The 21,694-nt window shown below is 55.1% G+C and overlaps 10 protein-coding genes across 10 annotated transcripts; 7 read left to right on the top strand and 3 right to left on the bottom strand.

Moving 5' to 3' along the window:
* Positions 1 to 319: 319 nt before the first annotated feature.
* On the top strand, positions 320 to 3,505 carry KRP23_5296 (uncharacterized protein; the record flags this gene model as incomplete). The annotated part of the gene is made up of 1 exon (XM_067890346.1): positions 320 to 3,505. One exon carries the CDS (start codon positions 320 to 322, stop codon positions 3,503 to 3,505), a length of 3,186 nt encoding a protein of 1,061 aa, XP_067746902.1.
* Positions 3,506 to 3,663: 158 nt separating this feature from the next.
* KRP23_5295 (Adipocyte-related X-chromosome expressed sequence 2) lies at positions 3,664 to 4,275 on the bottom strand (the record flags this gene model as incomplete). Its single annotated transcript, XM_067890344.1, has 2 exons — positions 3,664 to 4,004; positions 4,071 to 4,275. 2 exons carry the CDS (start codon positions 4,273 to 4,275, stop codon positions 3,664 to 3,666), a joined length of 546 nt encoding a protein of 181 aa, XP_067746901.1.
* Positions 4,276 to 4,459: 184 nt separating this feature from the next.
* KRP23_5294 (uncharacterized protein) lies at positions 4,460 to 5,353 on the bottom strand (the record flags this gene model as incomplete). The annotated part of the gene is made up of 1 exon (XM_067890343.1): positions 4,460 to 5,353. The coding sequence occupies one exon, from the start codon at positions 5,351 to 5,353 to the stop codon at positions 4,460 to 4,462; it is 894 nt and encodes a 297-aa protein (XP_067746900.1).
* Positions 5,354 to 5,474: 121 nt separating this feature from the next.
* Positions 5,475 to 7,092, top strand: KRP23_5293 (Methionyl-tRNA formyltransferase, mitochondrial; the record flags this gene model as incomplete). The annotated part of the gene is made up of 8 exons (XM_067890342.1): positions 5,475 to 5,650; positions 5,733 to 5,826; positions 5,908 to 5,967; positions 6,040 to 6,105; positions 6,180 to 6,331; positions 6,407 to 6,584; positions 6,659 to 6,764; positions 6,854 to 7,092. 8 exons carry the CDS (start codon positions 5,475 to 5,477, stop codon positions 7,090 to 7,092), a joined length of 1,071 nt encoding a protein of 356 aa, XP_067746899.1.
* A 1,679-nt stretch (positions 7,093 to 8,771) lies between these two features.
* Positions 8,772 to 9,726, top strand: KRP23_5292 (uncharacterized protein; the record flags this gene model as incomplete). Its single annotated transcript, XM_067890341.1, has 2 exons — positions 8,772 to 9,330; positions 9,395 to 9,726. The coding sequence occupies 2 exons, from the start codon at positions 8,772 to 8,774 to the stop codon at positions 9,724 to 9,726; spliced, it is 891 nt and encodes a 296-aa protein (XP_067746898.1).
* A 436-nt stretch (positions 9,727 to 10,162) lies between these two features.
* Positions 10,163 to 12,316, bottom strand: KRP23_5291 (putative E3 ubiquitin-protein ligase HERC4; the record flags this gene model as incomplete). Its single annotated transcript, XM_067890340.1, has 3 exons — positions 10,163 to 11,339; positions 11,418 to 11,557; positions 11,651 to 12,316. The coding sequence occupies 3 exons, from the start codon at positions 12,314 to 12,316 to the stop codon at positions 10,163 to 10,165; spliced, it is 1,983 nt and encodes a 660-aa protein (XP_067746897.1).
* A 125-nt stretch (positions 12,317 to 12,441) lies between these two features.
* On the top strand, positions 12,442 to 13,873 carry KRP23_5290 (Neuroguidin; the record flags this gene model as incomplete). The annotated part of the gene is made up of 5 exons (XM_067890339.1): positions 12,442 to 12,457; positions 12,584 to 12,663; positions 12,755 to 12,853; positions 12,938 to 13,648; positions 13,724 to 13,873. The coding sequence occupies 5 exons, from the start codon at positions 12,442 to 12,444 to the stop codon at positions 13,871 to 13,873; spliced, it is 1,056 nt and encodes a 351-aa protein (XP_067746896.1).
* A 1,855-nt stretch (positions 13,874 to 15,728) lies between these two features.
* KRP23_5289 (Heat stress transcription factor C-1b) lies at positions 15,729 to 16,574 on the top strand (the record flags this gene model as incomplete). The annotated part of the gene is made up of 1 exon (XM_067890338.1): positions 15,729 to 16,574. One exon carries the CDS (start codon positions 15,729 to 15,731, stop codon positions 16,572 to 16,574), a length of 846 nt encoding a protein of 281 aa, XP_067746895.1.
* Positions 16,575 to 17,383: 809 nt separating this feature from the next.
* Positions 17,384 to 19,062, top strand: KRP23_5288 (KICSTOR complex protein kaptin; the record flags this gene model as incomplete). Its single annotated transcript, XM_067890337.1, has 4 exons — positions 17,384 to 17,472; positions 17,559 to 18,122; positions 18,190 to 18,490; positions 18,556 to 19,062. The coding sequence occupies 4 exons, from the start codon at positions 17,384 to 17,386 to the stop codon at positions 19,060 to 19,062; spliced, it is 1,461 nt and encodes a 486-aa protein (XP_067746894.1).
* Positions 19,063 to 19,230: 168 nt separating this feature from the next.
* Positions 19,231 to 21,624, top strand: KRP23_5287 (Mitochondrial intermediate peptidase, mitochondrial; the record flags this gene model as incomplete). The annotated part of the gene is made up of 5 exons (XM_067890336.1): positions 19,231 to 19,461; positions 19,526 to 19,638; positions 19,711 to 20,283; positions 20,366 to 20,438; positions 20,500 to 21,624. 5 exons carry the CDS (start codon positions 19,231 to 19,233, stop codon positions 21,622 to 21,624), a joined length of 2,115 nt encoding a protein of 704 aa, XP_067746893.1.
* Between the last annotated feature and the right edge of the window lie 70 nt (positions 21,625 to 21,694).

Below are 21,694 nucleotides of genomic sequence, written 5' to 3'. Positions count from 1 at the left end.
AAGGCGCCCACTTTGATTCATGCGCTAAAATGCCTGGCATGGATGTCCATTATAACTCTCGTCCACCAACTTGGTGGGCCGGTCACTGACCGAGGGCAACACGAGGCAAAGCGCAGTGTTTACGGTCCAAGCACTCAGCGTCCAGCCGGTCACTTCGATCACAACCCCACAATGCGCACTACGCAAACGATCTACGACGCTCGGGCTCTCCGTGTAACACAGCATAGTCCTTGATGGCCCATCAAGTAGCTGGCAATCCACCTCAACACACGCGGATCGATCGACCTTGAACCGGTCGTCTACGTTAGGTACGCGCCATATGCGTCCCCTCTCTACCCGCATTCTACCCGGACTCCCGTCGATCAAGCGAAGGCGCCGCCGACGCAGCAGTTCCGCGTCCGACGCGACTTCCCCCGCGCCCCTGGCCTCGTCCGACTCGGACAGCGGCGACTTCCTCCCTCGACGGCTGCTGCCGACCGCCTCGCTCTCACTCCGTCGACTGCGACACCGCAGCCTCAGTCCCACGTCCGTCCGCTCCTTCAACTCCGCCATGGCGACAACGATGGTCCCCGCACCGCCCTACATGCTGGGGGAGCGCCCTACGCCAGCCCACGGCGGTTCGGGCGCACCTTCCTTCCGACAGGTGCCTTTTGTGCGCGCCAGCGAGCGCGTGGAGAGCGGCGTCAAGGTGCGCAAGCAGCTCCGCAAGTACCTCAAGGCGGCGTCGGCCACGCAGCACATGGTGGCCCAGACTCACTTGAGCGATGCGTGCCTGCCGGCGCTGCAACCGCAGGAGGTGGCGCAGTCGTGCTTCCAGGAGTTCTTCTCACAGATGAGGACGTACAATCAGGTGCTGGGCAACAAGCACCTGGCCGCGAGCAAAGCCTATCTGGACATGACAAAGCCGCTCGAGCAATCGGGGAAATCGAGGCGCTGGGCGAGAGACGTGTACAACTTAGTGCAGCGCTGTGTCACGGACGTGCAGGTGGCCGAGAAGAAGATGGAGAAGGCGAGGACGCGCGTCGCTCGTGCCGCTGACGAGCTTGCGCACTGGAAAACCGTCTTGGCTGCGAATGAAGCTACGTACCAAGTGCAGCCTAACAACCCAGAGGTGAAGCGCGCTTTCCAACTTGCGCAATACCGTTTCTCCAATGCTTTTGGCGAGGACGAGGCTGCTGGGGCCGAGTACGACGATGCGAGGACGATGCTGTTCGGTGCAATTGCGAGGAGAGATGAAGTCGTGGAAGAAGCCTCCGAGCTATCGCAGAGTGTGGAAGAGGATCGACTGGACACGCTGCTGATTGTCATCGGACAGTTCGTGGAGACCAAAGTGGCGATTTTACAGGCAGAGATTGAGGCCATGGCAGATTTGCAGCGAACACTCAAGGCCATGGACCGCGACTCCGTCGTGCAGCAGTATATTGTGGATAGTATGACACCAGAGCTTACGCACCGGCACGCCAAGGCTCTGAGCTTGATGGAGTGGCATCGCGTTTCTTGGCGCTACGAACAGCAGTCTCGACAATCAGCGGAGCCAGACAGCTACTTGGCTGTTTCAGGTTCTCAAGAGGATGTAGCCAAATTGAAGGCCTCCGGGGTATCCGAGAAGGACGTTGAAGTTATCAAGGACTTCGTATCGAGTTGCTTCGTAGAGCCTGAGGCAGCTCTTCTACCTTCGGCTGCATCAACCGCTTCAGGTACTACTGGTCCCTCGTCAAAACACCGCGGCAAGTTTACAGATGCTTCTGCTTCGGCCACACAGTCGATGTATCGACTGGGGGTTGTGCGACGCGTGATACTGGACTGCCTAACGCATCAACGATCTCACGATCGTGAGCTTTCACGCGAAGGATTTTCACGACTCGCGACAGCGCTGCGTTTGTTGTTGGATGCTTGTCTTGCTCATCATGACACACGCACCACGAAACATCTCATGAATATGTTGCAGACGTTCTACCGGAAAACCAGCAAGGACGGACAAGAGTATCTTCACGCAGCACTGAAAGACCATGCCGCTTGGCGTGTAGCTGTGTTCTGGGGGGATGCTTTGTTGGAAAGTGTGGCTGAAGAACTTAGCAAGACGTCAATGGACACGCCATGGTACTTCCTAGCCGATTCGGAGCGTGCGCAAAAAGTGCTGGAGGTGCACAACCTCGTTTTCGGTCAAGCGTTGGCTTACTTGTATCACCTCTCCAGCTTTGGTTTTACTCGGCGGCAGCTACTTCAATACGCACGCAATGTATGTTTTGCCTACGAATTGGGTGAGGAGCAGCGCATTAGCCTGCTATCGTCGGTTCAAGGTATGGCACTGGAACGGTCACAGGAGGACGACTACGAAGAAAAACGAGAGGAACCTATGGGGCTGGAAGATGGCGACTGGCAGCGTCCTTCGGAGCGTGACAGTGAGCTTTCCGATCGCGGCAGCAGTAGGGTTCCTGCTGCGCGAACTGCCGATGTTCAGTTCACTTCCTTCACCCTTCCTGACTGGTCATCGTTCTCGAGCGGTGGTGGTATTAGCAGCGCTGGTACCGATGGCAGCGTGTCAAAGTTTGGTCGAGGACGTGGCGAATCGACCGCATCGAATGCTACGACAGTGATTGAGGGCTCCACTACAGCGTCTTACGTTGGCAGTGTGCGCGATCTCGAAGAGATGAAGATGATTGCGTCCACAGTAGTTGGTGGAGAAGGCGACGAATCCTGGGAAAACCTCTTTGGTACGTCGGCTGCTTCCGCCTCCACTACAGAGGAGGAATCTATTCCATCGATCCTTGGTATTGATGACGAGGCCAGCGACAAGCACAAGGATAAATTGATGAAGCGCCGCAAGAACTCACGCAAGTTTAACGACCAACTACGGCTAGCACGCAGCATCCCTTTGAGTCTCCGCATTCACGAAGAGGAAGAGGAAGCGGGCGCGGAAGCGTCAATAACGACAACAGCAGTACAGGCAAGATCAGAGCAGAAGCAGCCACCACTACCACCAGGTCTTCCCCCGCCCTCATCCGTGCCAATTCTACTGCGACACCGATCAACGGACAACGTTTTTGTTTCTGCTCGTGAGGAGGCCGGCGAACTGCCGCCTACACACGGGAGTAATTATCATGCCTCGCGGAATGAGCACGGAATAGCCATGGATGAGAACGGTAATGCGAAGTCCGAGAGAAGGCGACACAGGAAACTGCACAAGGCTCGGTCCGTAGCCAGCATCGACACGTCCGTGCTAACGGCCGAGAACGAGCAGGTGTTTAACAGCAGCCGCTCCACTGTCAGTGCCTCAGCCGGGATGGACCAAATCAAAACTATCGCTGCGCGGATGAAGCAGCGACGCAAGGAGAACTCCGGTGGCAGCATCGGTTTTGTATCGCTGACTCGCGCGCAGAGCGACGCAACAGGGTCGGCCTCTCCTTCTGCCGCTGCACCACAAGAGCCACCCACCCCGGAGAAGAAGAAGGAAACTACGCTTTCCGGTGTAGCAGCTCTGCGTGCCCGCTTTGAAAACAAATGAGCAAGCAGTAAGTATAAAGAGTGAGTGAGCTCGGCAAGTACGTAGAGTACATTCCACGACCAGACAATCCATCAGACAGACACGTAAACGGTCGTGGAGATCAAGTGAAGAGCGTTTTGTGACTGCTGTCTAGAAAAAGTCTCCGCTCTCCCGTCTCTCTAGAAGCGGCCGCCAGCCTTGGGCGCCTTGCCCTGGTACTTGTCCGGCAGCTCGAAGCTCGTCTTGGCGTCGCTCGAGTGCACGAAGAGGCGGCCGCACACAGGCATGACATCCCACTCAAGACTGAGTGTCACGTTAACGCCACGCAGCTCGTCATGCTGGTCGGCCAGGAAGTACTTGACGCCCTCGTCCTGGAACTGCAGCACACTGGCGGCCTCCTTGGTCTGCACGATCTTGTCCCAAATGACCACCTGGTTGCGCGCGTTGCTGGTGCTCTCGAACTCGGCCATCACGTACACGAAGAGCTGCTTGACGTTCCAGTTGAACACGGAGCTCAGATCTGCCATATAAAGGTCGGTCAGTGCACCGTTATGGAGCATCTTCTACAAAGCAGCAGTAACAGTACCGGCGTCCAGGTCGAACGAGAGGGTGGCGCGGTCTGCCTTGTCCCGGTAGTTGCGCAGTGAGTGAATCTTGGTGAGCTCCAGGCGACGCACGACCGGCGTGGGCTCGTGCAGGAACGTACTGACAGCCGTAAGCGTGCACATGACGGCCAGCGCCATGAGCGACGTGAAGAACACGGCGTTCGCGCGCGTCCAGACCGAGTACATGTTGCCACGCGGAGGATATTCACTTTGTGTTGCAAAATTAGGCGAAAACGCAGGTTGGATAGTCTGTATGCAAGGTTCAACCACGGCAACAAACCTTGCAATGCAGATGCACTGCCTGGTGGTTGTATTGTTACAGTCACTCACGCACACCAGCTACAAGCTTGTTATAACTCGTCAGTCGTGCTTAGACAGCCGAGGTGGGGTTGGAGGTGGCGAGCACCACGACGGGGGCAGGCCGGCGGTCGATTCCGGCGGAGACGAGCTCGGAGACCAGCAGTTGGGCTGTGCGCAGGCAGCGCAGATGCATGAGCGTGTTGGCCGCCACCAGCAACCCGACGAAGAATCCGGTACTGCTGGAGTGGCTGTAGTACGACGACTCGGCATACTCACTTTCGTCGCTGCTGGCGCTGTCGCTGCCGTGGTCTGCGCTGTCGTCCGCGTAGCTGAACATGTTCTCCGAGAACATGACCGTCACGATGAGCAGCCACATGTTGAGGATCAGCATGACGTAGTTGGCCCAAATGAACCAGCGCAGCCACTTGAGCCGCACCGAGTCCACGGGCGGCCGCGAGCCATAGTAGCCCATGAAGGCCGTGAGCAGGCCCAGCGTACCCAGAACGAACGGTTGAAGGAACAGGAAAGTCGCCACGTAGTAGGCCAGGAGGCAGCCCGCCATCCAGCGGCACTTTTGCAGGAACGCAAAGCGCATGATGTCGGCCTCGACGTCACCCGAGACTCCCCCTGGGGCCATGGCCATCACTGTCACGTACGGCAGGTTCGGGTCTGCGCTACTGCCAGGTCCGCTGTGGTAGATTCCTTGTGGGGCGTTCGGGTTCACGGGGATGTTGCTGCTTCCGGTCAGGTGCGACTGAATCTGGTTAATGTTGCCCAGCGGCTGAGCGACTGCTATCGGCGGCAGCGTCGACGGCATTTTCATGGCCGCGTCGGGCGTTGTCTGGGCCGCAAGGTACGGCACATTCGACATCTGCACTTCCTCCTGGGTATTGCTGGGCGTCCCCGTGGTCGATGCTGGTGCGGACGAAGCGGGGGGCTGCTGCGAGTTGCCTGCGGAATTCATCACCTCACCTTTGATGTCTGTAGTTTCTAACTGCCGTTCTGACTGCAAATTACAGTCGGTTTTCTGACTCTGTGGGGCGTAGCCTAGTTACGCAGCAGTTACATAACCCAGTTACGGCAAAATGACGCTGTTGACGTCCGTGGCTCGGCGCCATGGCGGGCGCGTGCATCCCTCGCTCCTAGCGCCTCGCAGTCGCCATTTCTCGCTCGCGGCACCCGGACAGCCTCCGTATCGTGTCCTGTTCTTCGGCACCGACGACGTGTCGCTGGCCACGCTCAAATCGCTGCACGCCAACAGGTTTGCGCGTCTCTCGGAATCGTGTGGCACTTGTGCAGATCTCTCATTTGCGCCGCGTTCCAATTGTGTTTGTGTTCTGCAGCAATGAAGACCAAGACAGCCGGCGCCTCATTGAGCATATCGAAGTCGTGTGTCCGTCCGACCGCCCCATGAACGGCCGCAAGAAGGACGAGCCGGTGCCCGTCAAGAAATTCGCGCAGCGCTGCGGGCTGAAGGTGTTCGACACGCCGTCGCATCTCAAGTCGCTCAAGACGTAGGACTTTCCCGTGACGGATCATTTCGACGTAGGAGTGGTCGTGTCGTTTGGATACTTCCTGGTGCGTTGCTGTCATCTAGGAATTGATTCTGAGCGATGAACACTAACGCAAATTATTTGTGGTCATTTGCAGCACCCGCAGATGCTGAGAAACCTGCACCATGGTGCAATTAACATGCATCCATCACTGCTACCGAAGGTATTGCAGTAGCTGCTGCATAGTACACATTGTTTAGTACTCATCAAGTTGTTGCTGTGGTTGTATTTTTATAGTACCGTGGCCCGGCGCCGATCCACCATGCGCTCCTGAACGGTGACACAACCACAGGCGTGTCGGTGATCGAGATCGACCCGAAGGCTTTTGATGTGGGGCGCATTCTGCTCCAGGAGTCTTTTAATATTAAGCCGGGCATCCAGTGCCAAGAGTACGATCAAGTTACTCATGCTTTGTGTAAGTTTGCTTAGCCTGATTTCATGCATTAATCGCTTATACTCGGCAGACTGGCGAAGGAGCTTGCAGTGTTTGGAGCAGATTGCATTGTAAAGACGCTGTCTGAGTTACCGACGCGCAAGAAGACAGCAGAAGTGCAAGACGATGCCACTGCCTGCAAGGCCCCCAAGCTCACGTTCAAAGACGGATTTCTGTCACTCGGTGAATCTGCCGACAAGATCTTTCAGGTAAAATTACAGATGTCAAACTGACTGCCAGTTGCAATCGCTAATTAATCATGCAAATGCTTATGCGTGTATAGCGATGGCAGGCATTGAGCAACTCGGTGGGCGTGAGTGTCCGGTTCAAAGACAAAGTGGTCAAGCTCATTCAGGTTCGACTTCCATCGGCTGACGAATTGCAATCTGGTGAGTCTCTTGTTGTTGTCAATTCCCCAGAAGTATGTAGTATTCGTTGCAACTCACATTTATCACCATGGTGGCTCACCATGCATCAGTTGAGGTTGACAAGGCTCGCAACGGACCAGCATCGCCCGGGATTTTTTTCTTTGAAAAGAAGCGCCAGTCGCTTTGGCTACGCTGCGAAAACGATACGTGGTTGTTGATCACAAAACTCCAACAGGAAGACCGCAAGGTGGGCACCGCGCTGGATTTCTGCAACGGCTACCGCCTTAAGAACACGCAGCGGGAGCGCTTCGAGAAGGTGACGACTAGACCTGTCAAGAGCAAGTTGTGAGTACGACTCGCAGGCAAGTTATCGAATAATACTTTGCCCACGAAAGTTCGCAAATGATTCGTGGTTGGCAAAAGCAAACTGCAACACGTACTGTGTACAGACACGAGTACTTGCTTGTGTAGCCGCCAATTATGCGCGCTGCTGTTGGTCTATACGACAGGTGCGAAGACGCTGTTGGAGTAGCAGCCGCAACTCTCATAATGATCGGTGTCAACGTAGGAGCGCAGAACCATCGAGAAAACATGATCTACTGATGACGACCAGAAACTTGTGCAGCCTACGCTATAATCGTTTTCATGCTTTGGGGTCAATGCAAAAATGTCGGCAAAACATGCCTTCAAACAAATATTTTGCTGGGATAGCTCACTTCAGCAGGACAACTGCTGGTTCAACGTCGGTCACTAAACCATTAGTGCCAGTGAATACTGTACGTACGTCAACGAGGAAGAAAGTTGCTCAGAACCAAGTAGCTGGTGCACAGCATCGATATGCGGGTTGAAGCGTCAATCATTGTGGTCGTGCACCAGACATACATAATGCGTAGATTATACAGTAATACCAAGCGTGTTGGCTCCATCGTAAAAAAAACGAAAGATACCTGACTCATAGTTCGCGCTGCAGAAAGCGATACTTTGACCTTCCAGCTCTTGCTTGCAAATGCAAAATGATATGTTTGGTTTAGATGATCTGTCCACTTCATCCATTCGGACAGCGAAATTGACGTTACTGCTGCAATACTGCATTCATGTATCCACCTTAAAAACAGACAGCAAAACGCTTCAAGTTCATTGAGATTGCCAACAGGAAACAGTGGCTGCAGTTCACCAGAAGTTTTGCTTGAAAACAGGACGAATAAATCATTCTAGCATATTACATCCGAATCTCCAGTTCCCTGAGGGTGCCCTGAGTTGGGACTCCTGACAGCCAAGAGAAGCCATAGCTTGTGAGCAGAAATCGGTACGTGTGTGTTGATGCTTCCTGCTCGAAGCTAGCCTCGTTCGATTCAGATCTCGTTGCGGCATCTTGCCGACTTGATGCTGGTAAAGGCGTAGTAGAACACACCTCGCACGTTGGTGGTCAAGAAACCAGTTCGGCTGCGATTAGGAAAGCGTTCGGACGGCAGGAGCGCCGCATCTCGATCAAAACTATCCTTTAGTCACAAAATATAATAAAAGCAAGCAACACGGATTTGCTTTGTGAGATTCGCGTCACCAACCATAACATTTCAATCTGTCGATAATGAAGGATCAAAAGGCACTCGCATCTTCCACCGTCCTCTTTCAGATATCCTCAACTGCAGAGAAGTGCAGGAATGCTTTCTGACGGTGCTGCACGTGCCGCTTTCTGCAATAGATCGGCACCGGCAACGTTGACGACCAGGTACATGTACTCTAATATCCATCTGCAAATTGAGAACGCAGCAAGAAATCGTCGGAAGTTCCGTCACGGCGGCAAATCTCGCCATTTGACTGTCAGTCATTCAGGACTTTACATCTTAGGGGAGAGTTTCGCCATTACGTTCGGCGCCCGGCACCAGCAAATCGCAGGCTGATAAGGGAGCTCCCTACCGGAGAGTCTCCGGCGGAGACGTTGTCATCGCGTCGATCAGTTTAGGCCATTCTCAATTTTACCGTCCGGTCGACTTGAGCTCTCGACATCAAACACTTCTTCGGAGCACCATGCTGACTGGTGCAGCTTTCGCGACGGCCGCCGCTCTCCTGGCTGCCATCATTCCGAGCGCTGATGCTCACGGTTACATGCTGATCCCTGAGTCACAGTTTAAGGGATCCGCGAGCTCGGCCTGGGTCGTGCAGATTGACCCGGTGTGGACAAGCGACAAGTGGGATGGCAACAAACCCCAAAGTGTGGACACTTTCAAGTCTCTCAAGACGGCTAACAACTTCAAGGACTTGAAGACGCTCATGGATGACACGTCGGTGTACGGAGCTGACTGCGGTTTCACGGACCCGGACGGGACCCCGCAGCCCATTCCGACGGACGGCAAGGCCACCTTCTCTCGTGCCCTTGTGCACGTCGGTCCGTGCGAGATCTGGCTCGACGACACCAAGGTGCTGTACGAGGACGACTGCTTCAGCAAGTACGGTAACGAGAACCAGGACATCAAGTCCGTCTTCCCTGTGGACTACTCGTCTTGCAACAGCGGTGGCTGCAAGCAGATGCGTTTCTACTGGTTGGCTTTTCAGGGTCTGGATAGCAAGACTGTGTGGCAGTCCTACAGTAAGTTATTTGGTTTGGGCATGCCAGCTTTTCGATTCATAACTAACGTGTGCTACTACTACAGAGGATTGCATTCCCCTGACGGGCTCGGGTGGTGGAGGTTCGTCGACGTCGCAGACTGAGACCTCCTCGTCGACGAGTGATGTTTCGCAGACTACATCCAGCGGTGACTCGAACAGTCCGTCCAGCGGTGACTCGAACAGTCCGTCCAGCGGTGACTCGAACAGTCCGTCCAGCGGTGACTCGAACAGCCCGTCCAGCGGTGACTCGAACAGCCCGTCCAGTGGTGATTCTGCCACCCCGGCCCCGGCCTCCACGGATTCGCCGTCTGCGAACACCCCGGTAGTCACGCCGGCCCCGTCATCCAAGTGCAATGGCCGTAAGCGTCGCTACTAAGCACCTTGTGCTACATCAGTGTTGTTTGAAGATGCAGACTGTGTAGCAAGCTGGGCTATCCTGCCCATCTTGGCGCTGCATGTGACTACGGAATTTGGTATACAATTTCAATGGAAAATGAGTATTCTTGTACCGCCGGTCTGTACGCATTCTCATATCGTAGGCTTTAACGCAAGTCGGCGCGAGGCATCTTTAGTAAAGTCAACGCGAGAAGTCCCAGTGGTAGCTATAAAAATTGTCCGATCAACTTCGATACGCACGTCGAGTCACGTTTCAACGACATATCCTGTTGATTGGTGTGCCGTGGTCGTCAATGACGGCTCGTCATGTGGAGGTGATACACACCTTACCATCTTGCTTTCCGAGAGATTAACGTCCAGGGACAAGAACGCCAACGGTAATGACCGCAGTTAGCAGGATCGATTGCGCATTTCGATCAGTGCCGCGCTGTTGCCACCTCCGGCGCAGCAATGCTCGGGGCAGCATGCCGCGTAAGTACCACTAGACCATCGGCAATGGCTATACTATGCCATACAGGTCCTGGTACAGACGTAGCGTCAGACACGCTAGCAGTTTTCAGTTCTTCCGGCAGCCATCGACTCACCTGTCCACACACTCCATCGATGCCGTCGGGCACGCATTTCCCCCACTGGTAGACTTGTCCAGTGATGGCGACAGCCGTCGTCGTCTGCGGACCAGCGGCGATCAAGTAAGCGCGCCTACTCGCTTCAAAACCAGCCTCCGGAGGAAGATGCACTGGCAAAGGCTCATATACGCATCCAGTGTCAGCAATAGTGGTTGTCTTGGAGCTGCCCTGGGACTCATCGATGCCGAGCTGGCCCTCCCAGTTGCAGCCGAATGTGAAGATCTGACCTGCAACAGACAGCACGACCGAGTGCGTATCTCCACATGCGATGTCCAGCACCGGCGGCGTACAGTCGGTAGGAAGGCATACAGGTGCAGGCTCTTGTGTATACGGGTCTGCAGGGGAGCAGTGAGCTCCCAGTCCAAGCTGACCGTAGATATTCGACCCCCAGGCGTATACTCCACTGCTACTGAGAACTAAGGCGTGATGATTGCCACAAGCCACGCGAAAAACCTTTTCTGGTAAAGAGAACCAAGGCACTCGCTCAGGAGTAACGCAGCCCCGACCCAGCGAGAGTGCTGTTGCCGACGAACAAGATGCTGCACTCGGACAGCTCTCCCAGCTGTAAAGACCGCCCGAAGACGAGATTGCCATATAAAACTGCTCGCCTGCCGCAATTTGTCGAAGATCTCCTACATCAGCGATAGTCTTGGTACGTGCAACAAGCGGCTTTCCTCCCAGTAAGCCAAAGCAATCACCCGTTGGGTCTGTATCGAGCATTCTCACCGTAGCTGCAGTCTCCAATCTAGGCTGGTTATTGCTCTCATTGGTACTAGAGTCCATTTCCTTGTCCATTCCATTGTCAGAATGCACCTTCTGAGGCGGCGAGTACTTGAATTCATCTGCACTGCCAGTATCGAGAACTCGATACGGTTCTAGAGCTCTCCATTGATGCAGCTTGCGCCCTGTGCTAGCTGCGAAGGACACTCTGTTAGAGGCAGCTGCGACGATATTTCGCAGCCCCACTCTGCATGACCAATAAACGAAAGAACTCGCCATCAGATCCAGCGCACCAAATGAAGGGGATCAGTAAAGGCTATCGTACTCTTCCATCCGAACCATAAGCAAACCTCGCTCGTCTCTGTCGGCCCATGATGATGAACGGTAGAGCGAGGATCCAGCAAGTAGGTCGTTCTCCGATTCCGTGACAATACCATGCTCGTCCTTCTCACTCTGGTGGTTACGCTGCGCATTCTCTCCAAAGTGAGTGCAGCCCAGCACAAAATTACCAGCCTCTTTCGTAAACAGCAGACAGTAAAGTTGAGAGCAATTTCGTACTTCAGCGCTGGGTGTTCGAGACAACAGCGTGCGTGGTCGTATCTGCAGAAAATCTGCATCAAAAACACAAGCAACAACATCGTAGAACGGCGAGTAGCGTCGACGTAGCGCCACAATGGACTCGAACGAGCTATCTGCTGCTACAAGACCGGACTTGTCGGTCGGATGCTGAGCCAGCTGAGGAGACGCAGGAGGATGTAAATATGAGCTCTTGGGCGATGTACTACCACCTTTACCTGTTGTTGCTCCTTTTGGTGACGAGGTTAAATGATCAGCCCCGGAGATTCCGCGACTCTTGTAGTAGCTGGCGAACTGCCGGAGTTGCTGCCGCCGTTTGACGGACACAATGACGTGAGCGAGCGAGACGTTGATCGGTTTCAGCTTGCCACTTTTCGTGGCGTCAATTGCACTCGTGAGGTACATTTTGCGCCACATGACACGCAGGAACTCGGCCTCGTCCAGGCTTTGGCGCTTGGTCCTGAGTTCGGTCAGCAGCTCCAGCAAGTCCCTCTTGATGTCTCCAGCTGTGAATGGGACCAGCGACTGCTGCAACTCCGCCGCACTCACTTGCCCATTGCTTTCTAGCTCATGGAACAATTCACGCAGCTCCACTTGCGCCTGCGCGTAGCAAGCGACGTGCTCCGGGTCCATTTTTGAAGTAGCCATGTTGGGTCGCGCCGTTTCACCGCCTCAGATCTGATTCCCTCTATCTGATTGGCCAAAACGTTGCCCCAAGTCATTGGTTCAGGCAGAGGCTCAATTACCGATAGTCCTGTCAGACTTGGACCATCATGACGACCGCTGGAGGTGCGTTCCTCGCTCTATGAGGCCCCTGGTTCTTGATACAATTGGGTGTTTAGCTCGTTCCGTGTCGTGCAATGTTGTGACTGAAATTCCGTGGCTTTTGCGTGCTTTGGCGATGGTACGGAGCAGAGAAGCACCCGATGGACCGATTCAAGGGCGATGTGACCCAAGTCCGTGGCAAAGTGTCCGACATGGCTGCTTCCGTTGAGGTACGTTGACAATTGCCATATTATTGCAGTTAGATATCACAGAATTGCTGTAGTATTCGTTGGATGCTGATGGTTCTGCTATATGATGCAGAACGAGCTGCCCACGGAGTCCGGCATGACGTACCTGCAGGTGAAGAACCACGCGCTGCTGACGTACACCAAGATGGAGCTCTTCTTTGCGCTGCTCAAGGTAATATATATGAACTACTGCCTTACACTGCGAGAACGAGTTCATTAACGCCTGTATTGTCGCTATTGCTATCTGTAACATCAGCTGGAGGAGCCAGAGACGGTGAAGGACCACCCGGTGTTCAAGGAGCTGGTGCGCTACCGTACGCTGCTGGAACGCATTCGTCCGCTGGATCGCAAGATGAAGTATCAGGTAGACAAAATGCTCAAGGTGGCTTTGTCGGGTGGCAAGGGCCTGGACGAGTCGTTGAGCTACGCGCCCAACCCGGACCAGCTGGCTGCCGAGGATGAACAGGATGAGGACGAGGAGGGCGAGGAGGGAAGTTCTGGCGCAAAGGATGGCATTTACCGTGCGCCGCGCTTGGCGGCTGTGCCGTATGAGGAGGAAGAACGTGCGCAGGTTAAGCAGGCAAAGAAGGATGAACGCAACCGCAAGCGGCTGCAGAAGAGCACGATTTTGGCGGAGCTGCGCGAGGAGTTCAGTGAGCGCCCCGCGGAGATTTTGGCAAGTGGTACGAGCGTTGTGGACAAGGAGATTGCTCGCGAGGAGGCCGAGAAGAAGGATTTCGAAGAATCGCGCTTTGTGCGTGTGGTCACCTCGCGCAAGGACAAGATCCGCAAGCGCCAGCGCGAGATGGAGGCTAGCCGCGCCGATAACGTTGGCTCAATCGACAACTTTGCCGCCGTTCAGGACATTCTGTCGCTGGACAAGTCCAAACACCGTATCCCGACACCCCGCGAACCGAAGAAGATTGGCGGCAAGACGGGTGGTATCTTCTCGCACGTCGACGCGCCGGTACGTCTGCTGTTGTTCATCGCGTGTTGTGTTTTTTAGGATGCGAATACTGACTTTCAGAGCTATGTGTTCCAGACCGAGAAGAAGCGGAAGGTTGCGCGCAGTGGTGGCGGCGGCAGCGGTGCTGTAGCAACGTCAAGTACAGCGTCGGGATCTACTACCTCGGCTCCGAAGAAATCCTCTGGCAAGAAGAAGAAAGTGGTGTTCTCCAACCTGTTCTCGTGATTGCATTGCTGCCACGAACTTTATTCTGCCGAATAGATTTACATTACATGCGGTTTGTACCTGTGCGTTCCAGCCCGCGAAGCAGGAGCAATCGGGATGTACATGAAGATTAAGTTGCTGCTCGACCGTGCGGGTCGTGGTTGCAGGCAGTGCTGCAACAGCACCGAGTTTGCATGAGCGCCACACTCGTCGCCGTACAAACGTCACTGCACGTGCACAACCAGACTCAGCACTGTGTCATATCTACTTGCAAACTCTGTCGCGCTCGCCGTCGACGCGTGCACGCTCACGAGTCTCTTGCAGCGCTTATTCGAATCTCCCCATCCAGCGTTGTTGCTTTCCGCAAGCATGTCCCAGAAACACGCAACGTCGCTTGCTGCAAAAAGTATCTCGTTAAATTGACGAAGTATCCACGTTAAGTGGCGGGACGCTGTAAACTCTTCAAATTGTCGGTCGCATCCTGCCTGTGCGACCAAAGGTCTCCAAGAATTCCAGTGTGTTCCAAGCCACATGAGTCAGCAGGGCGCCGAAGAGAGAGGCGCTGATGCATGGGTATTGGAGATGGAAGCCCACTCCGCATGTATGAACTGCCAAGTGACTATGCAAGTTGCACACCGCTCAACTACGAGTTGTTTTACAGGGCGTCGAGCGCTCAAGCGTGCGGTGCCACTTGGCGCTACTTATTCGCGTGTGATACTTCGGCAACTTAGCGGTGCCAATTTCAGCGACGCACAACCTTGCGTTTTTATGGGACATGTCAGTCGGCGAGATGGGCGGATTACTGAGATGCGTTAAAGCGTCGCGAGTTACGGTAAAACCAGGCGCATTAGCGACGAATAGAACACAAAAGAAGACCGATTGTTACGCTCTGTCGGACCCGCAGCTGGCGCTTCAAGTGCAATTCCGCATTCTCCTGCGAATTGCCAGCTCCGGTCGACGATGCGGTGTCTGGCTACGCCTCTCTGCGAGAGAGTGAGCTGCTCCTGCAAGCGCTGCAGCGACGTTGCAGACGGTATCGTTAGGGGATCGGCGCCCCAGCTCTCGCCACCTGGCCAATTCTGCGTGGTTGCTCCGCGCACAGCGTCAAGAGATTCGCAGTCGCGACGACCGAGGGGTTTACAAGCGCATGGCACCAGCAATCGGTATCGCATGTCGCGACGGTGACAGACTGGCAAACCCAGCTGCTGCAGCGGAGGCGACGTCGGACGACCCGGTAGGACCAGATCCGTTGGTTGCCCTGGTTCTCCTCACCGAAATTTCAGCGAGAGCGGAGCTTGCTCGGCGAATTGCTGCGCTGGCAGAATCGTATGGCAGTCTGCCCATGGACGAGCAAAGCCTGCTGGCACCCGAAAAAGATCCACAGCGCGTTGAGTGACACACGCGTAAACCGGTGCCGATTGTGACTCGCAGCGGGCGGCGGCAAAACGCTAGGCCGTAGGAGATGCAGTCGCTCGAGCGCGCGCGGAGGGTCTCGCTGCAGCAGGCGAAGCAACGACGATGGCAGCACGTAGCAGAAGCAGCTTGGGGCTTGGTGCCGGAGGAAACCACTGGCGCAGTCTGAGCGGTCCTACCCGTGCAATTGTCGGCCGCCTGTCCGGCCGACTTTGGATACTTACCTGTTGTTGCATGCTAGTTAGTGCGCCCAATCAGAGAGCTGCTTTTCGCGCCCATCCATTGGCTTTAAATCTGCCCAGCCAATCACTCCGCGTGCGTCGCATAAAAAGACTGGGGGTCAGAAAATATTTCCTGCTGGCCCCACTCCCAACAGGCTCATTTCCGATTTTTCACCGCAAGGGAACGAGGCACCTCGCGAGAAAAAATAGAAGAAAACCTTCATACTCAATCCAAGAGAAGCATGGGCGACAACAAGATGCGGAAGCGACCGGCGGCCTCCCTGGGCTCAGACGCCCGCGGCGGAGCGGCCGCGCCCGTGTTCCTCCAGAAGACGTACGACATGATCGAGAGCTCGCCGTCCGCCGTGGCCTGCTGGGGCGACGGCGGCTCGTCGTTCATCATCAAGTTGCCGCGCGAGTTCGCCAAGACGATGCTGCCGCGCTACTTCAAACACAACAACTTCAGCAGCTTTGTGCGCCAGCTCAATTTCTACGGCTTCCGCAAGCACAAGAAGGACGAGATCGTCATCTCCACGGAGGAGGACGAGAGCAAGAATTGGTGGGAGTTCTACCATGAGAAGTTTGTGCGCGGCCGCCAGGAGCTCATGGCCCAGATCCGCCGCAAAACCTACTCGGAGCCGGCCTCGCCCGACCACGAGGAGGTCGAGACGCTCAAGCACTCGGTGCAGAGTCTGCAGGGCCAAGTCTCGGAACTCATGGGCCAGCTCTCGGACCTCACGGGCCTCGTCAAGAGCTTGCTCCAGAACAAGCCGGCGCCCATGCCTCTGCCGCAGCAGCGCGCCCCCAAGCGCATGAAGATTAGTGAGTCTGTGCCGAGGATGTCCGTGTCCCCGCCTGGCAGCGTCATGCACGAGACCTTCGTGCCGCAGATGGAGCAGATGCCCGTCCCGCAGCCTCGTCAGCCGCAGCCCAACGTGATTCTGGACCAGGTGTCCAAGATGCAGAACCAGCGGACACGAGAGATGTCTCTCATGGAGTGGACCGAGAACTACGGCATGGACTGCCTCCTGAACGAGTCGGGGCGAACGCTCCCTCTGTTCAGCGAGGAGATGCTCAACTACGACTGAGCGATCACGTCTTCTGGACCTCCAAAGCTCTTGGGCAGAAGAAGAGCTCGGCAGCTCCACGGACCAGTCGAGGGAGTCGCGCCAAGACTGGAGACGAAGGAAGACAAACGTATATATCCATTTATATATATCGCAGAGTCGGCGTGGCAATGAGCCTGGCTATCAAACGCGGTATCGCAGACCAAGGACGGTGGGGCAAGACAAGGCGAGCGGCTAGCTAACTGAAGGAAGGCAAGGTAGGCGAACTAGGAAGTGAAGTAGTTTAGTAGTTTGTACATTCGGAAACAGCGCTGTTGCTTCCGAGAATGGTTTATCATTACTACGAGTACACTAAATGATGCTCTTTTAGTTTGGTTTCGACATGTACGGGAGTCCATTAGGCCATTCGTGCCAGCCTCTAACACGTGCGTGACTTACGCGTTATATTTGGCGCGGTGTACTCGCTTCATGTGCTCGCAAATTGAACGGACGACACGCAGCGTCCGGCCATCGAGAAAGCAGGCATGTCGAGTCCGGCGTGGCATCGAACCCAGCCGATACGATGCACCGAAAGATGGAGCTCACCATGGACGGGACTCGTAGAACAGCAAGGCTTTCGTGTAGCTTTCGGTGTGGTCAAGACGGGCTCGACGTAAAGGCTCCACTTGGACGTGCAGGATTTGAGGCCACGCGGTGCCGACAGCGCTCCATAAGTCAGCACTCGACGCAGCGTGATGGTCTTTGGCATCGTGAGAGCGTGTCACGATGCCAAAGAGACTGTCTTCCCTTGAAGGCAGTATCATCCCTCATATTAGTGACTAGCAGCCTGAATGAGCATGCGCTTCCACCAGAAGCGCTTCTTCGCGTACCCGAACGGCGCCCCCAGTCTGCACACGCTCAGCTCCGTGTCTTCGCACAGGTTCACAGTTATCTTCTTCCCTACCTCACCCCGTTTCGCGCATTTATTCTCTCTATCCGTCGTATTGTTTGGCCTTGAAATCAAAGCCTCACACTAGTGACAACAGACCGATCGGTGTCGCTTCTGAGCTACGGAGATGCCGGCTACAGCCTCCACAAGCTCGAGGTGGACGCGCTGCATACTGGGAGGGCGGACGTAGTGGCCAGTGCTTCCATCGAGCGGCCAGGAAGTCGACAAGATCCAGTGGTAGTGGCGTACGCAGTCGGGGATGCCCTCTTCCTTCAGGTGTTGGCTCCCCATCACGAGTCTCAAGGCGGTGGAGAAGATGCACAAGTCTCTGGAGGCGGGAAATTTGAACTGGAGGCGGCACCCACGTGTATGTTTAGTGCACAAGTTCCAGGAGCCAATGGAGATGCCTTCTATGGCGTAGTGGTGTGCTGCACGGACGTCATGATGGCGTTCGGGTACATTGAACACGAGAAGAAGCACACCTCGACAGGTTCTGCTACTGTTTGTACTCGCTTGGACAACGAGCAGTTCGCTACCTTCTTCCCCGAGTTCGCGACGTTCTCACACACAGTCTTGGCGGTGGATATCTTCACGGCTCCTGAGAAAGATCAGGGCTGGATTGCATTCGGCTGTGCTGATGGGTAAGGCCTTTTGTTGCCGTGTGCTGCATGATGGATCTAACTGGTATGCTGGTGGCGTCCTTGTTAGGCTGGTGCGTGTATTTCACGGTCAAATGCACGAAGGATGTCTGGGTGGACCGTTCAAAACAAAAGATCTGCAGCTGAATGGGCCTGTGACGTCCGCCGCTCTCTTTCCCAAACGATCTACAACAGCAGAAGAAACTACCGCAGCTTGGCGCTGCAATCTGCTGGTGACGTGTGCGATCGGTCAGGCCGTGGTCTACGAGGACTTGTTCTGCACTATCAAAGAAGGAGAAGGCGACGAGGTGCTAATGGACTCCGATACCTTCGACTCGATTTTCGTGGGTGTCGCCGCCGACATCGACTTGGTAAGCTGAACCTTGCTATTCTTGTGTAGACGTGCAACTCACTAATCTCGGTGGTGTCTGCGCAGGATGGAGAGCTTGAGCTTCTCCTGGGCACAGACAGCGAAGTCATGCTGGCATACAAGACACAAAGCGACGATACCACCCATGAATCTGTTGTCGACGGTAGCAAGCGAGACGCTGTCTATGAAGATGCGACGAAATACTTGATCGTGGACGAGTCAACTGCTGCTAGTGGGAATGCGTCGCCCAGGTCTCCCGGAAGTTCTCACAACATTTGGAGCGGCTCGGAGCCGACCTCAGCCACTGGTGATGCAATTCACTCGGCACCGAACTCGTCACCAGCTCGACGACGGAAGTGGCAGCGACTGTCGAGGAGCCTCTGGGACTTGGAGACATTCGGGGCCATCTACAGTCTCCTATGGCGAGACGTGAACCACGACGGAGTTCCTGAACTGCTCGTCGCCAGCTCCACCGGAATTTACGTGTACGAAGCGGACCCAGTGCTCGTCATCCAGAAGCTCGAGCGGGTGCTGTCGGCATTGTCGTCAACTGACGCCGAAGCTACCGCGTGAGCCCTAGGTACAAATTGCAGCATCCATCATCATCTTTTGTGATTCGTCAAAACAACATATCTACAAATGTTCCTATTGGCCGATTTTCCAATCCCATGTCTAAGCATATGCCACATGTAGGATTTCACCATCCAAGACGCTAAATGCGTCTTCACTCAGGAATTGACGATGGTGCCGCTGCGGTTCGTGCCTTGGCGGCGCTCGCTCGCCCGCCACGCGCGTCTGCTGTCCGTGACAGGGACGCCGGGACGCCCCGATGGTGTATCTGCAGCTGCGAGCGTCAGTTCCAACCCCGACGCCAAGCCCGGGCTCTTCCTACTGCCAGACCTGCACACGCCCTCGGACTTCCCGAGACTCACGCGAGACGTCAAGCTACAATGCCATCAGCTGCGTCAGGAGGTGCGTTACTATCGAGATAATAAAGTAAAGGTGATAATATACTGATTTTCTATTGCATGTGCAGCTGGCAGCGTTGCCTCCAGGACTGCAGACGTTGCGCACGTTGGACGACGTGTCCAATGCCATTTGCTCAGTCATCGACGCCGCGGAGCTTTGTCGTAACGTGCATCCCGATGAGTACGAGGTAGAATATTATAAGTGTGAAGGTTGAGGTGAGTACTAAACTTGTTGTGGCTTGGGTTTTGGTAGGAACTTCCGGAGGGCTGCGAGTGAGTGCTTCACGGACCTGTCGGACTTCATCCAGAACTTAAATGCCGACGTGGAGCTGTATCGAGCTCTGAAGACTGTGACGGAGGATAAGGTCGGCATGCAAAGCTTTACGCCTGAGCAGAGAAGGATGGGCATCTTGCTTCGCAATGAGTTCGAGCGGGATGGCATTCATTTGCCGCGGGCGGATCGCCAGAGAGTCATCTCACTGCAGAATGAGATTACACAGCTCAGCATGAAGTTCCAGACGACCATGTACAGCGCACGGGAATATGTGGAAGTGCCGGCCAAGCTGCTCCGGGGGATGCCGCACAGCATCACTTCAGTATGCGAGCGCAAATGGATGAGCCGGGATACGTGGCGTGTTCCCACGGACATGCACGTTATGAACACGATTCTCAAGTGGGTCGGTGCCCCCGAAGTTCGCCGACAGATGTATGTCGCCGCAAACTCGTGTGCGAAGGATAACCTCCCTATTCTCGATGAGCTGCGAGCGAAGCGCCACGAGTTGGCTCAGCTCCTAGGCTTCCCCACGTACGCGCACCTGGCCACAAGGTAAAAAACGCCAGCTGCATATATTCAACTTCATGTGGCACATCGACTAACAATATGACGTCTTCAATGATTGACATGGCAGTGACCGCATGATTGGATCTCCAGAGGCGGTGGAAGATTTTATCGAGGACATTGCGAAACAGCTTATGGCCAAGGTTCGTAAAATGTTCATGCTCGCTTGCAACACTATCTGACCTAGCTTTCCTCTCTTAACAGGCCAAAATGGAGCAGCAGCTCTTGCTGGATGCTAAACGGCAGCATGAAGGCCGCTCCGTTGATCAAGTGTATATGTGGGACTTGCCGTACTACATGGGCATGCTAAAGGCCCAGAAACACCGCATCGACTCGCGTGTGATTTCTGCATACTTTCCCCTTGAGAACTGCCTGAAGGGACTGCATTTGCTTTGCTCAGCGCTGTTCGGTCTGGAGCTGAAACAGGTGCCCATGCTGAACGCTAGCGAGCGCTGGCACGAAGACGTGGTCAAACTCGCACTCACTCGGAATGGCGAGACGCTGGGCTACATCTACTTCGACCTGTATCCACGACCAAGCAAGTACAACCACGCCGCGCACTTCACCATTCGCTGTGGCAAACGTTTGAGCGAGACATCGTACCAGAAACCTATCGTGGCGCTGGTCTGCAATTTCAACAAGCCGGCACCGGACAGTCCGTCCTTGTTGACACACGCTGAAGTGGAAACGCTTTTCCACGAGTTCGGCCACGCAATGCACTCGCTGCTTTCTCGTACCGAGTTTCAGCACCTGTCTGGTACGCGTGCTGCGCTGGACTTCGTCGAGACCCCGTCGCACCTGTTCGAGTACTTCGCGTGGGATCACCGCGTCGTCAGCGAGTTCGCGCACCACTACCGGACAGGTGCGCCGTTGCCTCCTGCTATGATGCAAGGGTTGCGTGCTTCGAAGACGATGTTCGCTGCGATGGACACACAGACCCAGTGCTTGTACTCCATGTTGGATCTCCAACTCTTTGGGGAGCAGCCTTTGCCCTGCATGCCGCCCACGACCACGCAGATGCTGCACGAACTGCAGAACTCGAGCACCCTTGTGCCTCACGTGGACGGAACGTACTGGCACACGCGCTTCGGCCACCTCATCGGCTACGGCGCTGGTTATTACAGCTACCTGTACGCGCGCGTGTTCGCGGCCGATATCTGGCACACCAACTTTATCGGAGCACAGGGTCCGTTGAACCGTAAATCAGGCGAGCAGTTGTACCAGAAGCTGATGGTGCACGGTGGTGCCAAGGATCCAAACGCTCTGTTGGTCGATATGCTTGGCCGCGAGCCTTCTCCAGCGAACTACCTGCACGAGCTGGGCGTGTAGATACTGTAGATACACATAGCGACAACGGTGTCAGACGTTAGTGGCAGCCCTGGTAAACAACAGGGTGGGT

This window comes from Phytophthora ramorum (genome assembly GCF_020800215.1).
Source record: "Phytophthora ramorum isolate Pr-102 chromosome Unknown Phyram_PR-102_s0004, whole genome shotgun sequence".
NCBI lineage: Eukaryota > Oomycota > Peronosporomycetes > Peronosporales > Peronosporaceae > Phytophthora > Phytophthora ramorum.
The sequence above is the reverse complement of the archived record's forward strand: the minus strand, read 5'-3'. Positions and strand labels throughout refer to the sequence as shown.